General features: G+C 45.8%; 2 protein-coding genes across 5 annotated transcripts in view; one reads left to right on the plus strand and one right to left on the minus strand.

Moving 5' to 3' along the window:
* Positions 1–2724: 2724 nt before the first annotated feature.
* On the minus strand, positions 2725–8440 carry LOC119386932 (mite group 2 allergen-like Ixo r 2). Of its 4 annotated transcripts, XR_007415381.1 has the most exons (5): positions 8196–8440; positions 5080–5160; positions 4848–4952; positions 3857–4032; positions 2725–3057 (listed from the first exon to the last, which is right to left on the minus strand). XR_007415381.1 is itself a non-coding variant. In XM_037654222.2 (4 exons), exons 1-4 carry the CDS (start codon positions 8314–8316, stop codon positions 2971–2973), a joined length of 420 nt encoding a protein of 139 aa, XP_037510150.1. In that variant the 5' UTR covers positions 8317–8440; the 3' UTR covers positions 2725–2970. The 4 variants fall into 4 exon arrangements, 3 of the variants coding, with proteins under 3 accessions (XP_037510150.1, XP_037510149.1, XP_037510148.1); XM_037654222.2 differs by lacking the exon at positions 5080–5160 and having other exon boundaries at positions 3857–3963; XM_037654221.2 differs by lacking the exon at positions 5080–5160.
* Positions 8441–8794: 354 nt separating this feature from the next.
* The window catches only part of LOC119386933 (DNA-directed RNA polymerase II subunit RPB1), a 45771-nt gene continuing 29525 nt past the window's right edge, over positions 8795–25040 (plus strand). Inside the window, exons 1-12 of the mRNA XM_037654223.2 lie at positions 8795–9028; positions 11745–12014; positions 12812–12982; positions 13768–14049; positions 14733–14894; positions 15341–15561; positions 18226–18358; positions 20926–21050; positions 21357–21567; positions 22156–22365; positions 23722–24060; positions 24793–24921. Coding sequence (XP_037510151.1) covers positions 8942–9028; positions 11745–12014; positions 12812–12982; positions 13768–14049; positions 14733–14894; positions 15341–15561; positions 18226–18358; positions 20926–21050; positions 21357–21567; positions 22156–22365; positions 23722–24060; positions 24793–24921 — 2340 coding nt within the window. The 5' untranslated portion in view covers positions 8795–8941. The remainder of the gene's footprint in view (positions 9029–11744; positions 12015–12811; positions 12983–13767; positions 14050–14732; positions 14895–15340; positions 15562–18225; positions 18359–20925; positions 21051–21356; positions 21568–22155; positions 22366–23721; positions 24061–24792; positions 24922–25040) is intronic.

The raw sequence follows: 25040 nt of genomic DNA on the forward strand, positions 1-25040 counted from the left end.
ACCCGGCCAATGGCAGCGTGACACTTCCTGACGCACGCCTAATGTGCAAAACCTCCTCCTTCAGTGATTGGGTTGCGCTACTGACGTCACTCTGCTAGCCACCGGCTGCCAGTGTTACCTGAGCGCAGAGGGTTCTGCAAGTGGCAGACGGAAGAGAGTTGGTCTTTTCCGTGTGAGCATTAGGAGGAAAAAAATCCTGACCAATGAGAGCTTTACAGCTTCACTGTAAAAGGTTCATTTTGCAGCTAAGATTAGCATACTAATAAAATTAACAAGGATTGTGGCTGTGTGCACACAGGTGTCCATGAACACTTATCTCGCTCGACGACCGTGAACACTGGCTTTGACGACTTTGGCGTGATGAACAGAAGTGAATAAATGCATCACCCAGCCTCTTGCTTCTTTGAGATTGTGCGAGCTGGAACATTAGGCACACAGAGATTCAGGAATGCCGGCTAGGACAGTCAGACAATCTACCAGTTGCCCCAGACCGCCCATGCATTGGAACTGCGACAGTTTACATGCAAAATGGGAGACTTGCATCGTTCCTTTACAGCCTTCATAATGCAGAGGGCGTTGACTTTTACGACATTGACCTCCCCATTACGGGCTGAGAGAGGAAATCCCCATTCTCTGGCGCACGCGCTGTTTCGCCAGAAAATTGCTCCATATGAGTCAGCCTTCAGGGAGCCCGATGCAGCATCATGAGGGGATGGGAAGGAAAGATAAAACAGGGCGTAAACAAAGGCAAACCCACATGGAACAAACTTTCCTGACAACTTTCAGCGGTGAGTGCTGGCAAGGGGGACGCAGCGAAGACTAGTAATAGTAGTGTTTGTAAGAGAAATGACACTTATTTCTGCAGCCCATAAGGTAGCACGATGCAACAAGAGGCCACCTGCTTGTGAAGCGTACTCACACCACTGAGCGCCAGGTCAGAATATATCTCTTTGTCTGTTAGAAAAAAAAATCACAGCATATCCACGTGGTGAATGATGATGAGTGGGGCGAAGCTCCGAAGAGAATCATCGGTAAACCGTGAATGTTCTGTGTAACGCCCCATCAATCATCATATGAAGAGTGAGAAACACTGTGTGTACATTACAAACATGAAACTTTTATTTTTCTTATTTAGATGATGCTTGGCTTGCGTTGTCCCTTCATTATCACGGCTTTATGGTCCGTGAAGTGAAGGGACAGCGGTTCTTGTACGGGTTGCAACTGGAAATTAGAAAATACCAGGTCTATACACGTCCCTCGGATGGTCTTCTCGCCGCAGCCGTGCAGCTTGTCGAGCACCTTCGGCCTCGCGGGCTCGAACAGCGGGGTCTTCTCGCCGCAGCCGTGCAGCTTGTCGAGCAGCTTCGGCTTCGCGGGCTCGAACGGCGGAATCTGCTTCGCGGCATCGACGTGCAGCTTCGGCCTCGCGGGCTCTCACCTCAGGATTCTGTCTGCGAGCGCGCGCTGCCGCCGCCTTCCGTGCCCTCCGTTCCGCAGCCTTGTCTTCCATCTGGCGACTTCAAGCTAAAGAGAAAGCGTGCCAAGAGGGAGCCTCATGGCGCGTTACTTCTGAAATGTTGTCTTCGGGTGTCGTTGAAAACACGAGACGTAGTAAAGAAGAAAGAACGCCACACAGGCGAGCACGCACGAGAATCTCACTCGTCAACGTCGTCTTCTTCTACTGCATACCAGAACGCGCGCTTCTCACGAACTAGAGGTGGCTACTACAAACAATCCTACAAACGGAGGATGGACAGACCCACAGCATAAGGAGCTTTGCCCCTAAAAAACAACTGCAGTGGGAAGCCTCTGGTTTTCTTAATGGGGAAAGTAGTACCTGACCTGGCACTCGGTGGTGTAACTAGGTGCTGGGTTCAACTGTCAGTGCCATTGGAAAACCGCCATTTCTTCTAAGGGGGGGAGAGGTACCTCGACCTGGTGGTTGGTGGCGTAGGTGTGCATGTTGAGAAGGGCAGACGAAACACTGGAGCACATCCACTGTGTGGTCACCGCACTCCACCGCCAGGGTTTGCTTGCGGCCACGTAGAGAGGTTGCTTTCCCTTTCGGCAACAGCAGTCAGGTCATCAAGGCAGTCCTGCGCTGCCTTAAACACTCCGGCCTGTATACGTACAACTGGCTGTAGAGGCCACCCGCCACCACTTTGACTATGCAACGCGCTGCTCTCCTCTCCCTATATATTTTTCTTCACTTCCTGTATTTTATGTCCTTTTCCCTGCAATAGGGCTGCAACTGTCCCTCAATCTCAGCACAACCCGCATGTCATTTCCACTGCACCCCCCTCCCCCCCAATTCATTTTTCATGTGTAGCCGTTCGTCATATGGGAAACGCATGCGGCGAAGGCAACGTACTTTGCGTTGTTCGCCAGCAGTAATCCCATCGCCACTCATACACGTGCTGCCCTTTGGCAGTCCCAACTGAGCGTGGCCTAGCCATGAAACACTCTTGAAAGATTGAGTGAAATACATGCTCCTTCCAAAGTTGCAGGCACGCAAATGGCCACATAGTGGGGGAGCCTACGTCACGGCTCATCGCTATGAACAAGGGCATCACATGTCACTTGTGAATCGCTGGCATTGGCCGATGTATCGTCACATGTGGGTGTGTTTTCTGTCGACGGACGCAGAATCTTTCTGTGATCCTATACCACAGGCAGCTTTGCTGTTTTTAAAAACCATCAATACACTCCACCACTCAACACAAGAACATGCACACAATTTATTTTTATATGTATACATTACAATAAAAAGCCTAATTGGATACGGCTGCATGTAGCGCTTAGAACGTATATTTGCTACTTTACAAATGAACGCTTTGGGAAAGACACAATCTTGTGCTTCACAGGGATTCTTCTGCACTTATATATTGCCGCAAGCACGCTTTCTGAATGGTAAAAACACGTCCTTAGTTGGCATTATATATACGCATTGTACATACACACGTGAGATGGTCATATTCTGGAGATAGTCACGTTGGTAGTTCCACACGCCATGAGACCCTTGTCACCGTACACCCGCCAAATTGTCACCACTGTCATCTGCAGGCAATGACAGTGAAGCTTTGAAGTTTGCAACTTCGTATGCACTGCTCGCTTACATGCACTGTCAGCATAAAAGGAAATGCATGCATAAAAATTGCATATATAATTGAAGTGCAACGTCCAAACAAAAGCCAGCAGTTTGCGTATTCTAGCCCGTGTTGGGTCACTATTACAAAGGCGGGCAAACTTGCGAACTCAATAGACTATAGGATTAATTTTAGTCATTCTTCATTTGTTTTTCGATCGAATTTACACTGACTGTACTGTAAATCCTTGTTTATTATAACTGACAAAAAAAATCCACAGTTTCTCAAATGCATTCTGAGAAGTGGCGTAAGTGATTAAAAACAACCTGGCAGCTTTCAGCACAAAATAAATGCTTCATTCTGAGGTTATTCAAGGCGGCCTACAACTCTACAACATTAATATATTTTACAACTTCAAGTAGTAATTCAAGACTTGGCAAGTTGAAGTTAATACTTAGTGATGGAAAAATACAGGATGTAAGTACACACGACTACCACTAATATACAGCAGGTACCATTTCGTTGCGTGCATGGTTTTGTTATTTTGTTTTAGTCTTGGTCTGAGTTAAGTGAGACATCCGGTATAAATCTATATAGAGAGATATATGATGATATTCATCCTCTTGTCTCTAGCATGTATATATATAAAGAACTTTTCTTTGCAAACACAGCATTTAGCTACCAAATGTAGTAAAAGGGCTGGCCATATGAACGAGTCATTGTAGTTGAAAGCTGCCCTGAGCAGAAAAGCCGTGCTTGTGATGATATACCGGTGGCAAAAAGCTGTACACGTGCACGGGCACAGTGCCACGGACAAGCTGGCCCTCTGAGACTGGACATGCTGTGTTCGTGAGCTTGCAGGCGTCCCTCTCGACACCTGGGATAGGCAGCTCGATAGTGAGCAACTGCACACGAGGGTCCAAGCGCAAGTTGACACTGTCCTGGTCTGCAATGCCGGGTACAAAATGTTGCATACCTTTTCAAATAAAGCATTTGCGATATAACAATCTGAGCATAGCTGGCATTTAGTGACCAACAATGAGGGAAACGTTAGCAGGCATGTGTATAGTCAACATTTTATCAAGGGGACACTTTTTTCTTTGTCGCAATAACTGCTAGGTGATTATCTTTGTATGTCCGTTTGACATACTTACAGGGCTGGAAGCAACAGCATGGAGTGAGACAGTAGGGACAAAAAATGTGCTAAATGGTAAAGAAATATTGTAAGATACGTCTTTCAGTACAGTCTTGTCATTTTCAATGCCGTATTGTACATGATGACAATGACTGAAGCGGGAAGGGGGTTTTAAATTGGCACTGGGTTACTGCATGGAAGAGTTGTCACACAAATTGCTATGTGAAAGTCTGCAGACCTTGTAAGTGTGGTCACCTGAAGGTGATGTCTAGCTATAAAATGTGCACTTCTTTTTTTTTTTTTCAGGATTGCCATGATAAATTTTATAAAAGAAGACTGAGATCTGTGGCCTAGTGGTGGATGGGCACATGCCATAGTCATAAGAAATTTGAAGATTATCCAGGTGCAAGGCTCCTAGTCACATATGCATATAGCTCAAGACATAAATTAGCATGCCATAAATCTCAATTACCTCACATGTTCAATGCTTTCGCAAATGCCTTGCACTCAAAGGTCAAACAAAGTATACGATCATTTGCGTGGCTCATGTGTATGTCAGTGCATATAAATGTGTGTGTGTGATAGCCAGGGCCTATCAATAGTTTTGCTTTGGCTGATGCACTTACTCGAGATCAGTTCGAAGGAGATGTTGATGCCAGACCCAATAGGTACGACGCACGGGTCACTGCTGCATGGGGTGACCACGAAGGACTGGATGGACTCACCGCCCTCTGCACACACGCAGAGTGCCAACCATGCAATATATGATAGGATCCAATGTATTCGTCACATATGTGTATACAAGGAGACAACCGTAAATATACATGTATAGATCGACAAATTAATTAACTTACTCACGAGCTTCAACTATATATATGCACCCATGCAATCGTGAATTATAGCTTGGTCTTCATGAGGCTTCCGAATCAGTAGCTTTCTCTTAACATGTTAGAAGAGAAAAGAAAGCGATAATGTAGCACAAATATTTACGTCACTACAGGCAGGTCTTCATAGTTGCAAAAGTTTTTTGGCGAAGGTTTTATGTCTCCTATAGGTGATGAGCTAAATGATAGTAGTAGTACAGTTGAACCTGCATATATCGAATCTGAAGGGGATCAAAAGTTCTAACTTGATATATAAAATATTTTATATCAAAAATATATTCAAGGGAACATTACAACTCTTTGATATACGCAATAACTTGTTATAAGTAGGTTCGATATACGTGGGTTCGACTGTAATATAGTCAATATTTGTAGCAAGAAGATGTGCCTATTAGATCATTCAGTTTACAGTTCAATTGTCTATCATTCAGTTATAAGTGACACGGCACAACTTGTCAAAATTCTTGTCAGACCTGGCAGGGCACATCTTAATTGCCCTTGTTCTGCATTGCTCTTATCTTGCAGTAATGTAGTGTTTTGGGCTTGTTGGTATGACATCATGAGGCTTATGGCGCATGGAAAAGCGAGGACACAGAAGAACGTGACACCCACAGGCGCTAGTGTGTGTCACGTCCTTGTTTTTCCATGCACTGTAAGCCTCATGATCTCATGTTGTCTTGCATGCAACTTATTTCATTTATTTATGTATTTATATAACTTTTAGTTTATTTATTTATTTATACTGCCATTCGAGGACCAAGCAGGTGAGTGTACAACAACATACAGTGCAGAAGACGTGTAAAAAACAATAAAGAGGATACAAAAAATGAGGAAAATACAATTACCATAAAATATGAAGTTTGTGAGAAAAGAAACATCAATATATAATTTATACGAGCTATAATTTTTAGTGAAATGATTTGAATAGTTGTAATCTTAATGTTATCGTATATATGGAATATCATTCTAGTCATGCCCATGGATGTATGCCGCTCATATGTGCTACCTTATGTTAGAAATGTAATTATGTCGTGAAATGTGTACATTTACAATGTTTAGGCAGATTATTTTGATGTATGTCGCAAGCCAACAAAGCTACGTGAGGTTACAATTGAATGTTAAGCAAATAAAAAAAAAGCAAGGCACTAGGTCTCAAAAACACATTTGAAACTGAGATGCAATGGAGAGCAATTTAACTGCCGCAAGGAAGCACGCATTTGTGGCGATATGAGAGAAAAGTCCGTGATGACAAAAAAAAAACATCATCCTTCATAAACAAGAAAAACACGCACATAAAGGTTCGAACTGTTTCTCAATACCAAAATCTCCACGCTTGCCGCAAGAAGACGTTCGGTAAGCCAGAAAGCACACAAAAAGAAAATATGCCAGTGGCGACGCCACCTTGAAGTTCACGCACCAATCGCCGTGACGTCATGGATTTTGATGGCGTCTGATAGGGCCTGCGTAGCTTCAAATCGTTAAAAATGACATACATTATTCTCTGAGGGTAGGCCGGAGAATTTACGTACCCAAGTTTCAGTAAATTATGCGGAGCCAATGGGGTCAAAATACTAATATAAAACTCTGTAAATTCTTGACGTCATGCACCTGCGGAGGCTTCGATGCAAAATTGAAAAACTAAGTTTTGACCCTGATTTCCTCCCGTATTAATGAAATGCGCCGGTAGAGTTTTCAGAGTACATTTTATCAGTATATACCGATTCATCGTTTTAATCTCATTAGCATGTCAGCGGTTATACACATGCTGGCAAAAATCTGGGGGGGGGGGGGGGTTGAAACCTGAAGCCTACAGTCCCAATCATCTCGTGGCAACGCAGCCTCGTGCACCTCAACCAATCGCGGAGATTGACGCAGGGCATGCAGAGGAAGAACACTAATGGGTAAGCGCTACGCGCAACTAATCTTTATTAAAGAAAGCTTCCCTGCATATATATACACAGCCGCGCGCGCATACCCATGCACTGCTCGGTACCAGGCCCGTAGCCAGGGGTGGGGGGGGGGGGGTTGGGGGCCCGTCTCCTCCCCCCCCCCCCGAAATTTTGGTGAAGTAGGTGCTTTGACCAAAAATAAATAATAGAAATAGGTGTTTTTCTCAAATAGTCAAGGTTTTCAGCAAGTGCCCCCCTCCCCCCCCCCCCCCCCCCCGAAAAAATTTCCTGGCTACGGGCCTGCTCGGTATACAGCAATAAGTACGGAATATCAAGACAAATACCATAAGAACAGTTTTTCTTTGCTGCGCAGCACAGGAGACGCGCAGTTGCTCTATTTCTATTTAATGTGATAAGCTTCCACGAGCTCTCTGGCAAACTTCTGCACATAATTTGAATACTATAGTCTAGCACTGTGCTAGAATATTAGAATTCGACAGGCACAATTCCTACAATGGATAGGTAACTGAAACGACGAATTATTATTAACAGATCGCTCGTGCTCGCCGCGCTCGCCCAGCAACAAACTTCTTTAAGCAATCGGGGATCACCAATTGTGTCTCTTGACAATCGATAGGAGCAGGGGCGTAGCCAAGGGGGGGGTTGGGGGGGTTCAAACCCCCCCCGAAATTTTTCAGTTTTGCTTGCGTATATATACACGCACACATACAAACGCACGCACGAACATACATGAAGTACGGTTGAACCCCCCCCCGAAAAAAATTTCTGGCTACGCCCCTGGATAGGAGCGTTCGGTGAAGAGACGCTGCTCATCTGCGTGGAACTTGGAAATATTTTTAGTGGTTTTCGGGCACTAGTAACCATAATCCAAACACGTTTTTGTGTTGTCCGCCCATCAATAATCAAGAACGTATACCCCTGTAGACGTTTTATGAAAGTCAAAAACGCGTTTTTAGTCACTGTTAACTATAGCATATATAAAAAATGTCCCACACATTTCTTCTCAACTTCATTAAACTCGATCGACCTGTCAAGCGGTGGCTTTTTTTTTCTTCTCGAGAGGCAGTGAAAAACGTACATGCAACGCTATCGAGCGCTTCAACGTAAAATATACGTAGGATATACGTGTATCCGACTCTGGAGAGCCCGCTCGATACGCTGGCAGCACCAATTTCCTCACCTGTACAATTTTCGAAGCGGATCTTCCTCTGCGCCGTGGTCATCACGAATGCGCCACTTAGGATGAGAAATGAAGTCATGGTGCTGCACATTTCAAAGAAGTGAGCGGCTCCTACAATCATGCAGCACAATGGCAGTTCCCGAGAGTTCCACGCACAGTGCGCCCTTGCAACGCACGCGCTCACGCGCCGATGGTGAGAGAACGCTTCGAGGCTTTCATCGAATTAAAACCGCCCAGTTATTGCCGCTATAAAGTGATGGCACTTTACGCGTGACACGGAACCTTTAACGCGAATACATACACCTGTTGCTTAAAAAAAAATAAACCCGAGGAAAAAAACATTTTTTACAAGTTTAAATATCGCGCCAAGTAACATTGATGACGATTGGCTTTGTTCTTGTGTTTGAAAGACGTCGATTCTTCAATAGAAACTTTTTATAACTTAATGACGACACTTTTAAGAGTCATTTTTGTCTGTTAGAACGAAAAAATTGTTGATTTGGTCTGTGCAAGTATTGTGCAACTTCTTAATGAACGGAGGAATTTGATTGGACCGTGGGGTGACTTAGCAGACCCCGTCGTTCTCGACGCTATATAAGGAAGGCCCTTCACCGTGCGGAATCAGCGCCGGAACGGTCCAATATGGCGCAGTTTGGCGAATAAGCCTCGATTGGGCTTAATTTTGTTGTGCGCGTGCTGCTAGTCAGTCGGCATCGGTTATTGCACATTGTGGACAACAAACAACAATGTCGCAGATCGTGACCTCCGACTCAAAGGCTCCCTTGCGGGAGGTGAAGAGGGTGCAGTTTGGCATCCTCAGCCCCGATGAAATAGTACGTAGTTGCGTGGCTTTTCTCTAGCATCGGATTACCTAGCACACGCTCTGTCAGTACTGTCAACAAAGTGTTGATTATCTGTGTCGCGGTGGCTAGCTTGCACGAAACGATAATCAAAATAAAGATACTGTCGGCGCGTCGCCGAAGTTGCTCTTACTGCGAAGTTGCCTAATCAGTGCGTCTCTGTGGCTCGTTCCCGAACACCACGAACAGTTGTGGCACGAGACACTGCCCTAATTTGTTGCACGTTCTCTGTTCGCGTAATGTGCGTCTCGCAGCAGTGTTTGTGTGAGATGCGAAGTAAGGAAAGTGGACATCGGTTAGCATCCGGTACGGCGTCAACTGCGCGTTTTTCCCATCAACAGCTGCTGAAGCGAATTCGTAGCAGTAGGCACGAAACGGATCGCTCGCGGTATTTTGAATAAAATTGTTTCCTAGATGCTCTCGGGCAGTTTTGTTAGCTCGCATAATATGTGCAAAAGTGAAACAACGTTACTGCGAACACATTTTCCGTCTTTCGATGCGAACGCCGGCCGCCAGCGACCTTGAATGCCTCCATCGAAGCAATGACATCGCCTGGCAGTTTGATATGCAGCGACTCAAATATCAGTTCATTATCCGATCACGGGTCGCAGTGGTCTCGGTAATCGTTTTGTCCTGTGCGTGTGTGTGCTTGTGCATTGTAACCTGTGCAACTTGGCTACATTGGGATGTATATGGTGGCACTTTAAAACCTGTGGCGACATCCACTTGTAACCTGTTCCTCACCTCAAGCTGATTTGTGTGTTCGCACCTTTTGATCAAATGTCTTTTTTTGTACTGTCGGCCGTGTCACTGTCAGGAATATAGAAAATTTATATGTTACTGAAGTTTGTCTACTACATTCATCAATGCACCTGATGTAAGCGTACGATATAAAGCTAACAATATTGTGTGTTGCAATGACATCAGCTCTTTCATGAATCTCATAAAGTGTATTGAACCTTCATTACGAGTTTTTTTCGCCTACCTATGTGCTATGTGCTCTCCTCGACTAATGTACTTCTGTATGCATTCCTGCATGGGCCTTGGAAGGGCCTGTAGTATGTTCAAATAAAAATAAAGGCAATAAATGGAACAAGGGGTAGCGATCGAGCAGCCCGTTTTTGTTAGACAACCATACGAAACCAAAGAAAGCACCGGGGGGCACTGTTGTAGCTTTAATTGAAGTGTGGTGGTTATAAGATAAACATAAATGAAACTGCTGTTTTTTTTTTTTTTTGATTGGCTGAAGCAAAGTCACTAGTCCATGTTTATTAGTCTTTTCCTTGATCCGTTTACAGATAGTTCTAATCATCCTGCTACTTTGACCAGCTACGTTGAGCTATGTGTAGTGTGCTTAAGTGGTAATAATGCCCTGTTGTGACAGCTGAATGCGCATTGAACTTAGATCTTTTAGTAGCTTTTCATTGGTGTCTTGCTGCTTTGAGTTTCACAGAATTTGACACTTGTGACAGGCTTTTCTGTGGTACAGTAAAGACCGAGGTCTCATTCACACTGGAAATTGATAGAAGTCGTGCGGCCAAGTTGGTCGCTAATAGTCATGGAAAAAAAAAAATCTAGAAAGATGGCTGTTTTGGATGAGTTGACTTGCTTGCAGTTGCACTACTGTACTATCGAGCTGTGAGTGAAATATCGGTTGCTTGTCGACTGAAAGCGACTATTTTCAGCCGGTTGCTTTGCAGTTTGAGTGTGGCAGGACCTCCAATAGTCGTAGGTGTGAATGAACCTATAGAGGCTAGTATCGCATACGTAGCAGTATGGTTACAGTTTTCGTTTGACATTATTGCAGGACTGACCACAAATTCGTGGATTAGCATGCTTGTCATCGGATCTCGTAAAAGGATGTACACCTAATGGCTGTTATGGGAATGGCAGGGATCGTGCACCACAAGTGTGTTATCTAATACAGCTGTATATTGATTGCTAAACCTAATGGAATGGCTTTGTACAGATCACTGTACTGTCACATTACACCCACAATGCATTTCTCTAGCTACTTAAAAATAACTGTGTGAATGAAGGGTCACATTTAAAGGCAGAGATCTACTCTTATCAGGGCTCATGAACACAATGAAATTTCTTTCTCTGTTTTTTTTTTTTTGCGGGTCCTACGTTTCCAAGTTTCACTCACTTTGGCACACTTGAATCGTGGCTGCTTGCTTAGGCTTCGAAGAATTGCATTTTTTTTTCATACTTTGTAGTCTGCGGAGGGGTAATTAAGCTCATTGTTGGAGAAAATGCTCGTGTTCTTTCTATCTCAACTTTTTTTTTTTTTGTGTGGCTTTCTGCACTCTAGAAACATGTTCACTTGTGTGCACATGTGATGTATCCCTTAAAAAGTACGCTTGAAGTTGCTCAGCGTAAACTAGGCTGTTGGGTATGTTTGGTTCAGAAAGAGGTTGCATGGCATCGCAGACGAGAAGGGGCAGAAGATTGCAGGCTGTGGCCCACTCACTACAAGGTTTGCTTGCACTGCGACAGGCACTTTACCTCACACACACCAAGCTATTATGCACTATTTGCCACTGTATGTCGTAGAATCGAGGGCCTAGGTGCAGAGAAACTTGGTCGTATCGAATAAACCCGTAGTTTGGTGCCCTGGTCTGTGCACAGTGGCTTCCCTGCATCTTTGTTTTGCCGCAGCGCTTACCCCATTCTTATCTTCTTGCAGCGGCGCATGTCTGTGACTGAAGGGGGCATCAAGTACCCCGAAATCTATGAGGGTGGCAGGCCCAAGCTGGGGGGCCTCATGGACCCCCGGCAAGGGGTCATCGACCGCACCTCGCGATGTCAGACATGCGCGGGCAACATGACCGAGTGCCCGGGCCACTTTGGACACATTGACCTGGCCAAGCCGGTGTTCCACTGTGGCTTCCTCACCAAGACCATCAAGATACTGCGATGCGTCTGCTTCTACTGCTCCAAGTTGCTCGTCAACCCCGTGCGTCCACAAGTTTTGCTACGTTTACTTTTGTGTGTGCTGCAAAACTAGAAGAGACTATGCACGAAGACAAATGAGGTGATGTGCAACACCCTGTTTGCCTTTTTGTGTCGTCTCTTCCGGTCTTTCGTCAAAATCTGACTGTGCATTCACCTATTGAGACACTCTTGTAAGTTTTCATCTGTATCAGTGCTGTTGTCAACATGCAGCAGGCTGTGGTTGCAAATTTAGGGATGTATCTTTTGTCACCTTAGGACGTTATGACCCGAAAAAGTATCTTTTTACCATTCAAACTACAGTTTTATACCCATTACATGATTCCAGGAACTTTTAAATGAGTGGCAGAAATTGGAGCCACATTTTCAGTCAAGTCAGTCACAAGAATATGCTCGCAATTTGTGTGACATGCCTTGCAGTGCAAATACTCACTGGAGCCCTGGGTGTTTTGCTCATTGGTTTAGACAACTATAGCCTGCTAAAAGTGCTCTTTGGGCTCACGCTTAAACCGGTAGTGGCCCTAACATTGATTATTCCTGATACAGTCCCTGAATGCACCTGGTTGCAAATTGCCTTTTCCTTTCTAAGCAGGAAGGAACACATGCCATCTTGCGATTGTTCCATTGTACTAGGTAATCATGACTGGTTTTCTGACTCCGAACCAACCAGGGGTGCCAAACACGATAAAATTGTGATAGTGTGGTGGCTAGTAACTTGTGTTGCTACAGCACACTGTGTTGGTTATACATACAGGTCCAAGTTGCGAACGTGTGTATGTGTCTTTTTTGCCTTTCCTGTAGAACAATCCCAAGATCAAGGAAATTGTGGGCAAGACGAAGGGGCAGCCGCGCAAGCGCCTGGCACACGTCTACGACCTCTGCAAGGGCAAGAACATTTGCGAGGGAGGCGATGAAATCGACACCAAGCTAGGGCCCGACAGCCAGGTCCAAGAGGACACCAACAAAAAGCAGGTGCGCAACTCGCAACATTGTCGGGCTTTTTTGACACTGCAAAGCTGAAATGTGTGCCACATTTTTTCTGTTGTGTTGCGAGCACATGTTACATGGGCATGTTATCCATTTCTCTCTTTTTGTATATTAACATTTGTACCAAAGTGATGAAAAAGCAGGGGCATTGTGGTGTAGCTGTGAGATTCAAGGATGAAACTTGGACAGCTGGAAAAGGGCTAGCGTTATTTTATAGCTTTAAGTGTTGCAACTGGATGGAGCATTTAGGAAGTGCTTCTATTGTGAGACTTAAGGAGGACACTTTGAAATGCTCTGCTGTAACAAATTTCCAGTCCCTAAAACCCTGCCAAAGCCATCTGCATCCTCTGACTGAGAAGAGAAGAGGCTGAAACGACCTGTTTTTGTGAGCCACAGCATCCAAAAGACAAAAGGACAGCCTGCTGCTTATAGGACTTCATTTGGATCTGCCTCCTCTGACTCACACTCTCGCATAGGCCAAGTTTACACAGTCATCGAATGGCGCAGCTTATCATGCTGTGTGAATCTAGCCTTAGGTAACAAGTAACTTGCTTTTAAGAATTCTGCTTTGCATGGAACTTCAGAGGAGGTGTAACACCTACTTCTTGAATGCTTGTAGAAATATGTAGTCATCAAGGGTTGGCTACGAGGCCTGCCCTGTGCATCAGGTTGTGACTTTTTTTGTGTGTTCTGACGACCTTCCGGCTTGCCGTGAGCTTTTCCTAGAAGCTTTCGGTGATAGACATACTATCCTTCTGTGCTCTGTGCAGGGTCACGGCGGTTGTGGCCGCTACCAACCGAGCATCCGCAGGAGTGGCCTGGATTTGACAGCGGAGTGGAAGCACGTCAACGAGGACTCTCAAGAGAAGAAGATTGCCCTGACGGCCGAGCGCGTCTGGGAGATCCTCAAGCACGTTTCCGAGGAGGAGTGCGTGATCATGGGCATGGACCCCCGCTATGCCAAACCAGACTGGATGCTGATCACGGTCCTGCCAGTGCCCCCGCTCGCCGTGCGGCCGGCGGTCGTCATGTTCGGCTCTGCCCGGAACCAGGTGCTTTCTGTTCAACTCCTTTCAAGTTTACTCTGTTTCGAGTTTACTCGACAACTTGGTCACTTGTACGTTGGGGTGCTATCATTTTCGATGTGAAGTGAGACACGCGAGCCGTTAACTTGGAATCACTCTTGAGAAAATATAGGGATAGATATCTACCATTCCAGCGACATGGTGGAGTCGTAATGCTCTGGATTGACGAGCAGTATAGACGGTCTTGGCATCTAGCGCATTGTTGTTTGTCATAGCGCAGCACTGCCTTAGATTCCTGGCCATTCTTTTTTTTAATGATGGTGCGATAGCTGCTTGGTGTTCCAAAATAAAGAACATACAGCATAAAACAGGGGGTGTTTCCCACTGCTAGAATGGCAAGACATCCTCCTGTTCTTTCTTGAGAGCATCACTCTGGCTGCAGATGAATGACATGTAGAGGGGCTCAAAAAAGAAAAATGCTTCTTTATGTAGTAGTACTATCTCGAGTTCCTCATCAAGGAACTTTCACTTGAAAGATGCAGTGCTGAATTGTAATTGATGAGGCAACCTGATTTATTGCATTAGTCATTAGAAGTTCTTGCGTGCCTAATACCCATTCTCCCGCCCCTTGAGACTGAATTTTGTAGAATATGCGTGATTGTAACTGGGGGGGTGCTTTATTAATCGAACTTATTGCTTCTGGTGCTCAGGACGACTTGACGCATAAACTGGCCGACATTGTCAAGGCGAACAACGAGCTGATCCGCAATGAGCAAAGCGGCGCAGCTGCCCACATCATTGCAGAGAACATCAAGATGCTTCAGTTCCACGTTGCGACCCTGGTCGACAACGAAATGCCCGGTTTGCCCCGGGTAAGCTTGCCTCCAGCCTCCGTAAAAAAAGGCTTTTTCTCATTACGCCACTGCTACTTTCAGTTCCGTGTTAGCGATAGCACTGTCCATGTAAGGGCCATTATTGTCAATGTGCTTTCTGAAATGCAGGCTTTAGTTAATAAACATGTTAGTCAGTCAGCATGAGATTGTGTTGGCTATCAGGGACTAAGGATGCGTTTGAGTGAAAGTACTAGATGTTTACGTTGACATATTTTATTAAAGCAGCAAAGTCTTTGCATTTGATAGTAAGCGTTGAGGTGCCTGCATTTGTTGTCACAATGAACAAGCTGCTTTTGCAGTGTACCGAGAATGAGCCAGCAAAAAAAATTATCTTGATGCTCTCTTTTTACTGGTACGTTTCTCATTGCTGTCTACCATTGTCCCATTTATCAGGCTCGTTATTGAATGGTGCATCTGCTTTTCAGGCCATGCAAAAGTCCGGCCGTCCCCTCAAGTCAATCAAGCAGCGGCTGAAAAGTAAAGAAGGCCGAATTCGAGGCAACCTCATGGGCAAACGAGTTGACTTTTCGGCCCGTACAGTCATCACCCCCGACCCAAACCTGCGTATCAACGAGGTCGGAGTACCCCGCTCTATCGCTCAGAACCTCACTTTTCCCGAGATCGTCACTCCGTTCAACATTGACAAGTGAGTGCTGCACTGTGTCACTCTTCGCTGGTTTGTAAATGCAAGCATTTAAAGGGACGCTTAAAGGGACTCATAAGGAGAAAGGCAATAAAACAACTTAGTATGCACAGAAGTATTTTTTCTCAAGCCCTGTTGTCGTTACTTTCGCAGCAATAGGTTTTTAAAAGAACAATGAGGGCTCAAAGTTTTAGTTTTTCCATTTCGCGCTAGAACCGGTGCACTGTCAGATTGATGTCATGTATTTTTATGTGCCTATTGTAAATATTATTATATGGCCTTTTAAAACATACTTGATACAACAGAGCTGTTTTCAAGTTGTGTGCAACCTCAAAGTGCGACTGCACTTGTTTAAGTGGATAGGCCTGCCTAGCGATTTGTTTGGTCATTAATAGAGATAATTGAAATCAAAAACCTATACATCTCGCGCATGGTTAATAATATTTATAGGTATGATCTTATGGTGGTCGAAAAAGGAAAACGTCGAGTTCCAGCACAGAGTACGTCTTGTTTGATCACTGTCGTTCATGAACATCAAGCATGCATCTTGCCTTGAATCTGTCTGGTTTATTTTATTGGCAGCGAATCTGAAGTTTCACGAGTCATGTAAACTGCATGCTTATTGAACTTTCAGTGATTGGCTGGGTAATAACACTCCTGATATGGCATCACTGACATTCATTGCCTTACGGGGGTATTTTTCGCTGGCTCACTGTGTGGCTCAAATAATGATACCCCAAGAACTTCTGCACCCCTGCATAGCTCTTGTTTAGCATAAGATAGCGAAGAGGAAGGCAGTACAGTTGAACCCGCTTATAATGAACTCGAAAGTGTCGCGAAAAGTGGTTGCTATATCAATAGTTCATTGTATATGGACTCGCCTTTAAAAACGTGCTTAGCGGCCAAGCCGTTTTCTTTTTTTTTTTTTCTGTGCACTTTTATTAAAGTGCACCCAACCCCTCCGGTGACAAGCTAAGCCTTTTCGCATCGTGAAGCGATGCCTGCTACGCGCTCACGAGTGAATTAACTCGTGAGCAATGAACTTACATTAGCAATGAACTGACACCATTTCACCGAAGCGCGGTACTGCCACATGGAGCCGATCATCCCTGGCTAGTTGCGTGCAGCGCGTCGCCTACTCGGCTCGCGAAGTCACATGCCGGGCCGCTAGTTGTATGCCATATGCGTGCGTTTGTATGTTCTTCGTGCCTGCTTCACTCTGGACCGTGCACGGGTGCGGCGAGTAGCCTGTTTGCTCAACGCGGCGAAAACAAGCATTTTGCAAGCAACGCGCGCTCTACGTCTCCATGATGCTCTCACGGCCCTGCACGACGATGCGCGGCGCACTTGAGTTGTCACCTAGTCAAACATGCAGTATACGCTCGCTGTCAGTGTGTCGACGTTTCTCGGTGCCCGCGCCGCTCAACAACAGCGAGCTACTTACGTTTCTACAAAGCGACGCGCCGCACGACGCGGCGGCGACGAACTTGCGAACGGCAGCATGGCGTGCTTGTACCGCCGTCAATACACACAGTGTACGGCATATGCCACACGCGCAGCCGAGCAGATATCTACAGATGACTGTGATATAAGGTTGTCGGCTATAAGTCATAACTGCACGTTCATCGACGGCCGCCACCTCGCCTTCGCTCTTTTCTGATGCTTATCCGCGAAGGCATCGCCACAATTGCGTGGAAATCGTTATCACCGATCGACTGGTCTCTGCCGTTACCGAAAAGACGGACGACCTTTTGCGGCACATTGTGGCGTCGACGAGTTTAGGGATGCAGTGAACCTTTATGCGATGGAAAGTTATCGCGGTTATCACTTCTTGCATTTATGCCTTCTTGCATTCCAAGGCATTGTTTGGTTCATTGTAGGCGGTCGTAGCTGCAGAGAACGGCGTCAGGAAAGGTTACCGTGCGAAAGCGGACCGCAAGGCTTCATGCTGCCTCTTTTTTTTTTTTTTTTTCATTCTGCCACTGAAGAAAAGGCTGGAAAGTGAGCGACCTTGCTCGCAGCGTCCGAAATCTGCGCGCGGTGCTCGCCGATCAGGGATATCTTAGCCGTGAGCAAACTGGAGCGGGGTACGCGCGAGCGCGCACCCCTCTCACGCTTTAGGAGGCTTGTTTTAACTTTTTTTTTCTTTGTATTCGCCATATTTTTACCGCAACCGTGTATGAAGTGTTCGTTGTAAAAGTAGGAGGCTTTCAAAAATGTTCGCTATATGTGGACGCAGCTTCAATGGTTAATATTGGAATATCGTAAGTGCACCCAAATATGGTCATTATAACCGATAGATCGTTATACGTGAGATCGTTATAAGTGGGTCCGACTGTATCACTTGCATTTGATTGGGTGAAGAGGGAGGCACAAGCTTAAAATGTTGTGAGGCTCATAGCGCATGGAATGACGAGGACGAAGAAGGACGTGAAACTTTGTCCTCGTCTTTTCATGCGCTTGTAAGCCTCATGACATCATACCAACAAGCCCAAAACACTGCATTACCTAAAATGTTACATCTTTTTTTCTACACGTGCTGAATAAAGGACAGATATGCTCCCTTGTTTTGCAGCTGAGCTGTTTTCCTGTGGCCAAGCCGCACAAACCAAAGTGTTGCACATGCCAGCCAGTACAGAGAATCTTGCGATTATTTGTTAATTCCAGAATGCACGACTTGGTGCGGAGAGGCAACAACCAGTACCCGGGTGCCAAATACATCATCCGAGACAATGGTGAAAGAATTGATCTTCGGTTTCACCCCAAGGCCAGCGACCTTCATCTTCAGTGTGGCTACCGGGTTGGTCTTGTTTCTTCAATCTTTTATTAATTTTTCTTATTTCGAGGTTCGAAAGATGTGGAAGTGTCCGCGCGGCGCACGGTTTGTGTATTGAGCGTCCCTGTTGCTTAATACTATAATAATGAAGTGATGTACAGACACAAGAATGCTCTTGTGCCAGTGACACTCATATGCTAAACTGAGCCTATATATTTTGCTGGCTAGTGTCGTAGCCAGCAAATGCCAATCTCCATCTCACTGGAAATGCCATGTGTCTTGGACAGTTTCTTGAAATGATGAAAAGTGCTACTTTACTGATGAGACTGCGTTGAAGGAGTCTTAATTTGGGCAGCATGAAAATGAAACAGAAGACAGAGGACAGAGCATAGACTATCAGTTGGTTTTTCAATAAAAGCTTCAGTTGATAGTCTGCACTATGTCTGCATTTGCCTTCCTTTGCCCTTGTTTATTTTGCGCTGCACTCTACCACTCAACAAACCACCCTTTTGAGGGTGTAATAGTTCAGTTATTCTTTATTTCGCATCCACACCTTATGGCCTTTGACATTCTGGAGCCAATGGGGTGGTCCTCCTTGTGGCAAGGAACAGCTGTTGGTAGTGTGCTTCACAGCAAGCCAGTCGGCTCTGTCTGTCATTAGTATTCTTTACTGCATTACATTGCTGTGTTGTGGTGAAGGTTACTAAACCAAATCTATCATTATTGAGAGCAAGTGAAATCTTTGCTGCTTGAAGTAATAATGTTTCAAGACACGCACATTTCGCATTTACAGCGAAAGCTGTTATGAGATCATTTCTCCGGCTGTTTTTGGCGCCGTAGTTGTCCGCCGCCGCCGCCGCCGCCGGTGTCCGTAACCAGTATCGCTCGAAATAAGAAAAAAAAACTAAATAAGAAAAAAAATTCCAGGATGGAACGAGGTTCGAACCTGGGCCCTCTGCGTGGGAGCCCAGTATTCAACCTCTGAGCCATGCCGGTGCTTGAAACTGCTTTGCAAAAAGGTCCTATACAGGCTTCATGTCCGGAAGGAACCACATTAGCATATGCAATATAGCGTGGTAGAAGATTAAAATAAGCACCAAGCGTCGCACAACGCGAATTCTGTAACCAGGCGTCAAACAATTGCGAATTGCGCAACGAGTAGGTTGTTGAATGCTTCCAACCTATTACAAAAGGGCTCTGCCATAATTCTTCATCGTCATCAGGCGCAGAATCAACAAAGTGCGCATAATCTCTTACATGCGTTTAGCAGGTACCAACGCTCTCTGTAGAATGACGAAAAATGGCACAGTGCCTGCTGCCCTACTTCTAAAAAATTACAATTATTTATAGCGTTGTGGGTTCCTCGCAAGTGCACTTGTATTGTTTGCCAAGGAAGCCCATAAGCGCATGATCCACTTCCTCGGGGTCTCAGTAAGATTACAATGATTTATAGCATAGTGGGTTCCTCGCAAGTGCACTTGTATTGGTTGCCAAGGAAGCCCATAAGCGCATGATCCATTACCTCGGGGTCTCAATAAAGTTCTTCGCCCCCCCCCCCCCCGTCTCTCTTCCACGTCAACGTATACAGCATGACGGGAGAGGGAAATAGCGACCGGGCGTCACCCAATGCAAATTACATAACTGGTGGGCCGTTTAAAGATTCCAACCCATTACAAAGGGCTGAGCCATAATTCTTCATCGTCATCAGTCGTCACGTCAACAAAGTGCACATAATGCCTTACAGACGTGTAGCTGGTGCCTCGCTTCTCCATAAAATGACGAATAATGGCTTAGTGGGTGCTTCCCAACTTCAAAAAAATTTTGATTTGTGGCGTAGTGGGTACCTTTCTAGTGTACTTGTATTGTAGCCCCAAGAGAGCTTAACGGGCTCTAGAAACGCCGCTCTTCCAGCTTTCGCTGTGACTGTGCTGTGGTTTCAGCGCAGGCCTGGCGTTTTTTTCTCCGTGGCTTGCACCATCCTTCAGATCTCTTGTCCAGTTTAACAGCATCCGAAAGCAGTGCCTCTTCATTGGCATGATGATTTCTGATGACGCAAGTGATCTCAAAACTATCAGGTGTAGCACACTTGTAAGGCCGAGGTGCAACATGGTGCAGCGTTTGTTACATAGAACGTGAAGGTGAAAGAGAGTTCAAGACGTGCGTAGCACAGTTCTGTACTTCTGCATTTAATTTCGAAGGAGATGTTACGGCTGTTCAATCTATTAAATAATTTGATCTATCCGGGTGAGACTGTAAGTTAAGTAGAGTTATTCTGTTTAAAAGCATTGCAGATCAATTACGGCTGTGCTGCGAAATGTGCAGAGTAAGACTTCTACGACTGCATTACTTGCATTGCTTTTGATGTGTTACCAGCTAAATGTGAAATCAAATACAAGGCGCCGTGCCACTAACCGTGGGAGGCCGTAACCTTGAACCTCGAAGGCAAAAAGTGGCAGGGGTGTTGGTGTATGATAAAGAGAGAGAGAGTGGCACAGAGTTGGGGTTACTTGGGCCGTTTCTAGCTTTGTCTTGGCTTTTGTTTTCCAATCTCACGTCTGTGTCTGTGGCTGTTCTACTTATTCCGGAAACAGGTGGAGCGGCACGTCCGGGACGGCGACATCATTGTGTTCAACCGTCAGCCGACGCTACACAAAATGTCCATGATGGGGCACAAGATCAAGGTGCTGCCTTGGTCCACATTCCGAATGAACCTCAGGTGAGACTAACCATACTGGCTGCATTTGCTCGTTTGTTTGACTTGGTGCGGGACTGCTTTGTCGACAAGGTTTCATCTAGCATATATTTATCTCTCGATATTTATCTCTCGCACTCGAACGGAGATAGAACGAAGTTGTGTGTTATTGGGCGAATAGAATTTCTGTTTTATCCTTGCCCAACTGTAGGAAGTGAGGTTAGCTTTCACTTGCTTACTTTATATAGTACTGTGCACATTGAATGTACGCTTCAGGCAAAACCCAAAATGTGCCTTGATTTTTGTCCTTTCTCTTTGACCACGGTGCAGTGTGACAACTCCGTACAACGCTGATTTTGACGGAGACGAGATGAACCTGCACGTACCACAGTCTCTGGAGACGCGTGCCGAGGTAGAGCAGCTAGCCATGGTGCCCCGACAGATCATCACACCTCAGTCCAACAAGCCCGTCATGGGTATTGTGCAGGACACTCTCACCGCTGTCCGAAAGATGACCAAGCGGGATATCTTCCTTGAAAAGGTGCGATTTTGGGAAGTTGTGTGCAAGAAACTGCTTGCTGAAACTTGTGCCTTGCTTGACGGTTGCAGCGGTTGATGGTTAGGGCATGGGCAGACGGGTACAAATGGTAACGTTCAACTAAACTTTGTTGCGTGGAGGTTTATACAGGCTGGTGGTACAGCGACAAGTGAGATGAATGTGTTGTGACAAAAGATCAGATTAATATGGCAAGATTGATGAGTCGTGAGGAAATGTTCCAGAACTAAGCAGATGGCAAACTCAACGAAACCATAAAGAATTGATCCAAATGGAGACTAAGAGAATATAACTGAGAACGGTGTGGGTGTAGGCCAGCTGGTGGTTCATGATTAGCAAAGGTAGCCACAAGATCACATGGGACAAAAAAAGGGACAACACGAAGCGGTACTGACAACGGCGAGCTTATTGTGAAGAATTTCAACAAAAATGGTGTATCACTAAAGTGGCCTGATCAATCTAACCTTATTTAGGGTTTTTCTTTAGCGTCCCTTGAATATAATACTCTGTTCTCAACCACTTGGTGCAGTCGTGGGATGCGCAACATGTCGTTGGCTCTTTTTACGCACACAGGACCAGATGATGACAATCCTCATGTTCTTGCCCATCTGGGATGGCAAGATGCCCATGCCGGCTGTGCTCAAGCCCAAGCCCCTGTGGACGGGCAAGCAGATATTTTCCCTCATCATCCCCGGCAATGTGAACCTCATCCGAACACACAGCACTCACCCGGACGAGGAGGACGATGGACCCTATAAGTGGATATCGCCGGGTGACACCAAGGCAAGTTAACTCGCCTACTTTTCTTTTTGTGCGAAACACTTGTGTGTCTCATAAGCGTGAAATTTTGCGAGACGTGACGATACTTAGCCAGACTTCACGAATGGTAAAAAAAATGAACTAAGTAATAAAGGTTGGGTGAAAGTCACTTGATACTCAACTAAACGTTTGTGTGCTGTCGGCTTACCAAAGGTCACACGACCTGATGTCCCATGACGTCTTCATGACATCGCGGATCGCCAAAGTTAGTGATGTCATCACGACGTCAACACACGGCATTATCGTTTGGTCAAAGGTGGGCTGATGTCGGAGGCAATGCACAAGCACATGAGATGCAAAAAGCTGGGGTGGGGGCGGGGGGGAGGACGGGGGGGCCGAGGGGGGGATCAATACGGTAGACAGATGAGAAGAAGAAGGCTTAAAGGAGTACTGACATGAATTTTAAAATTTTTCGGGTTGTTGCTCTAAATGAAAGCACGGGTGTCAAGAACCCTAAAAAGAGTGTCGTGGTGCCTGGGGATGCATTGCATATATTTTTAATACCGCTTCTTTCAACCAGCAGTTTCGGTTTCGGTTTCGAGAGGGCGGCTTCATAGTGACGTGTCAAGTCTGCCCGTGACGTCACGGGCAGACTGCAACCCACGAAATGTGCACCTGCTGTCCTTTGCTGTCAGTCGAACGTGGTTCATGATCAGTGAACTGTCGTCCAGTGCCTCCGACAGCGATTTCTATGATTTAGGCTGCATGCAGAACCCAGACTTCGCAAACCAAGTGAGCTGACTTGAAACGTCATAGGGCTCTCCATGCGGTGAAGCTGCCTTGCAGATGCTGGGAGATGAAAACTTTAAAATCAAACTTAAATATTTATACGTGTTTCCCGGATGCGGTGTGGGGAGAGTGTTAACACTACATGCCAAGGAAACCAAAAACGTCCGTTTTGCTGCACTTCAAAATCGTGTCAGTACTCCTTTAAGACGACTAAGCCTTCAAGTCGTCTTAGGTGAAAGCATGAGGGACCATGTGACCTTATTGTAATCTTTTTGCTGGATCATTTCACAGTCGTTTGGCCAGCATGTCTTTAGTTGTAGCGGTGCTGCCAGGCGATTATTACTGTACTACTTGAAGGGCATCACCTTGTGACCTGTCCATGCATTTAACCTTGTCTGCTAAAAACAGTAAACTGAACCATTCAGTAGTTCGTGGTCTTGGGGCAGTGCTAAAATTCACACTAAACTAAAGAAAGATGCGGTGTGTGATTTGGTGTCCTTCTTTGGTTCGGTGTTGGCTAGTAAAGAGCTTGTTTTAGGCCGCAACCATGACGGCATTTTAAAAAAGTCCTCTCGCGTTATTTGTGTGCAGGTGCTGATTGAGCATGGGGAGCTGATCAGTGGCATAGTGTGCAAGAAGACAGTAGGTGCCTCGTCGGGCTCGCTGATGCATGTGGTGTTTGCCGAGCTGGGCCACGAGGTGGCAGGGGCCTTCTACGGCCACATCCAGACGGTGGTCAACGCCTGGCTCCTCCTGGAGGGCCACACCATCGGTATCGGCGACACCATTGCCGACAAGCAGACTTTCATCGACATCAAGAACACCATTGAGAAGGCCAAGCACGACGTGATAGACGTCATCGAGAAGGCCCACAACGACGAGTTGGAGCCATCGCCAGGAAACACCCTCAGGCAGACCTTCGAGAACCAGGCAAGAGGCTGGTTGATGTGAATGTGAAGGTGTCGCCACCGCAGGGCAGTTAATGCAGATAGTTGTGGTATAAATTCATGCTTTCCTTGAGGTACCTTTTTTTTTCTCGCTGGATTTTACCCACAACAAATAGAAAGAAAAAAAAGAAAAAAACGAACCTGCTTTGTGGTATCTTTGGCACATAGAATGTATGAGTAAACTGCCACTGTGCTCAAAAAGTGTGAAATAGTTGTTTCATTATTGCACTAGTGTGTTGGTGTGTGCAGTGCATACAGTTAGAAGGGTTCCTATGTTCAATAAATGTCTTCCATGAGCTATAACATAAAGGCAAAATTTTGGTTTGCACTGCGCCCCCGTTACCATCAGTCGATGCAGCTTGCGCAGGGAAGACTATGGAGTGGGGATGCAGTGGTTGACGATAAAGCCACGAAAAGCAAAAACACTGGTGGCAAGTACGCAACATAAACAGCGGGAGTGTTATCGTGCCAGTTTATTTCACCGGTTTGCACAACGCCCAGCAAGATATAGCTGCCACCTACATCGGTTGCAAGTTATTGTCTAGTTGTTTTGTATGTGCAAGTACGCACTTGTTATCGGAGGTAGAAAGTTCTCCTAAGCCAGCAGTGAAGCATGCTAGCATGTTTCCTAAACAATTGTGTTCAGTATAGTACCAACACCGAAAGCCTGCAAGTGCATTGGTGCAGTGCTGTAGCAACAATTGCGTTTGTCCAGGTCAACCGCATCCTGAACGATGCCCGTGACAAGACTGGTGCCAGCGCCCAGAAGTCCCTGTCCGAATTCAACAACTTCAAGGCCATGGTGGTCTCTGGAGCCAAAGGCTCGAAAATTAACATATCTCAGGTAAAGAGACTCTCTCTTTTAGAAAAGGGTTTGCTTCCCTCCTTCATTATACAGTTCTGTGTGCACGATGTTGTGGCTGCTTTTATTCTTGTTGTATGTTCGCACATTTAAACCTTCTT

Source organism: Rhipicephalus sanguineus, chromosome 3 (genome assembly GCF_013339695.2).
Source record: "Rhipicephalus sanguineus isolate Rsan-2018 chromosome 3, BIME_Rsan_1.4, whole genome shotgun sequence".
Classification (NCBI taxonomy): domain Eukaryota; kingdom Metazoa; phylum Arthropoda; class Arachnida; order Ixodida; family Ixodidae; genus Rhipicephalus; species Rhipicephalus sanguineus.

What these genes read in the sequence shown, in the direction of transcription:
- LOC119386932 (XM_037654220.2), bottom strand. Translation starts at nt 8,316, where the DNA reads ATGATTGTAGGAGCCGCTCACTTCTTTGAAATGTGCAGCACCATGACT. An exon ending in CCGCTTCGAAAATTGTACAG is followed by an intron (nt 4,953 to 8,195) that starts GTGAGGAAATTG and finishes GCGTGTGTGCAG; the next exon opens with AGGGCGGTGAGTCCATCCAG. An exon ending in CTCCTTCGAACTGATCTCGA is followed by an intron (nt 4,063 to 4,847) that starts GTAAGTGCATCA and finishes TTATTTGAAAAG; the next exon opens with GTATGCAACATTTTGTACCC.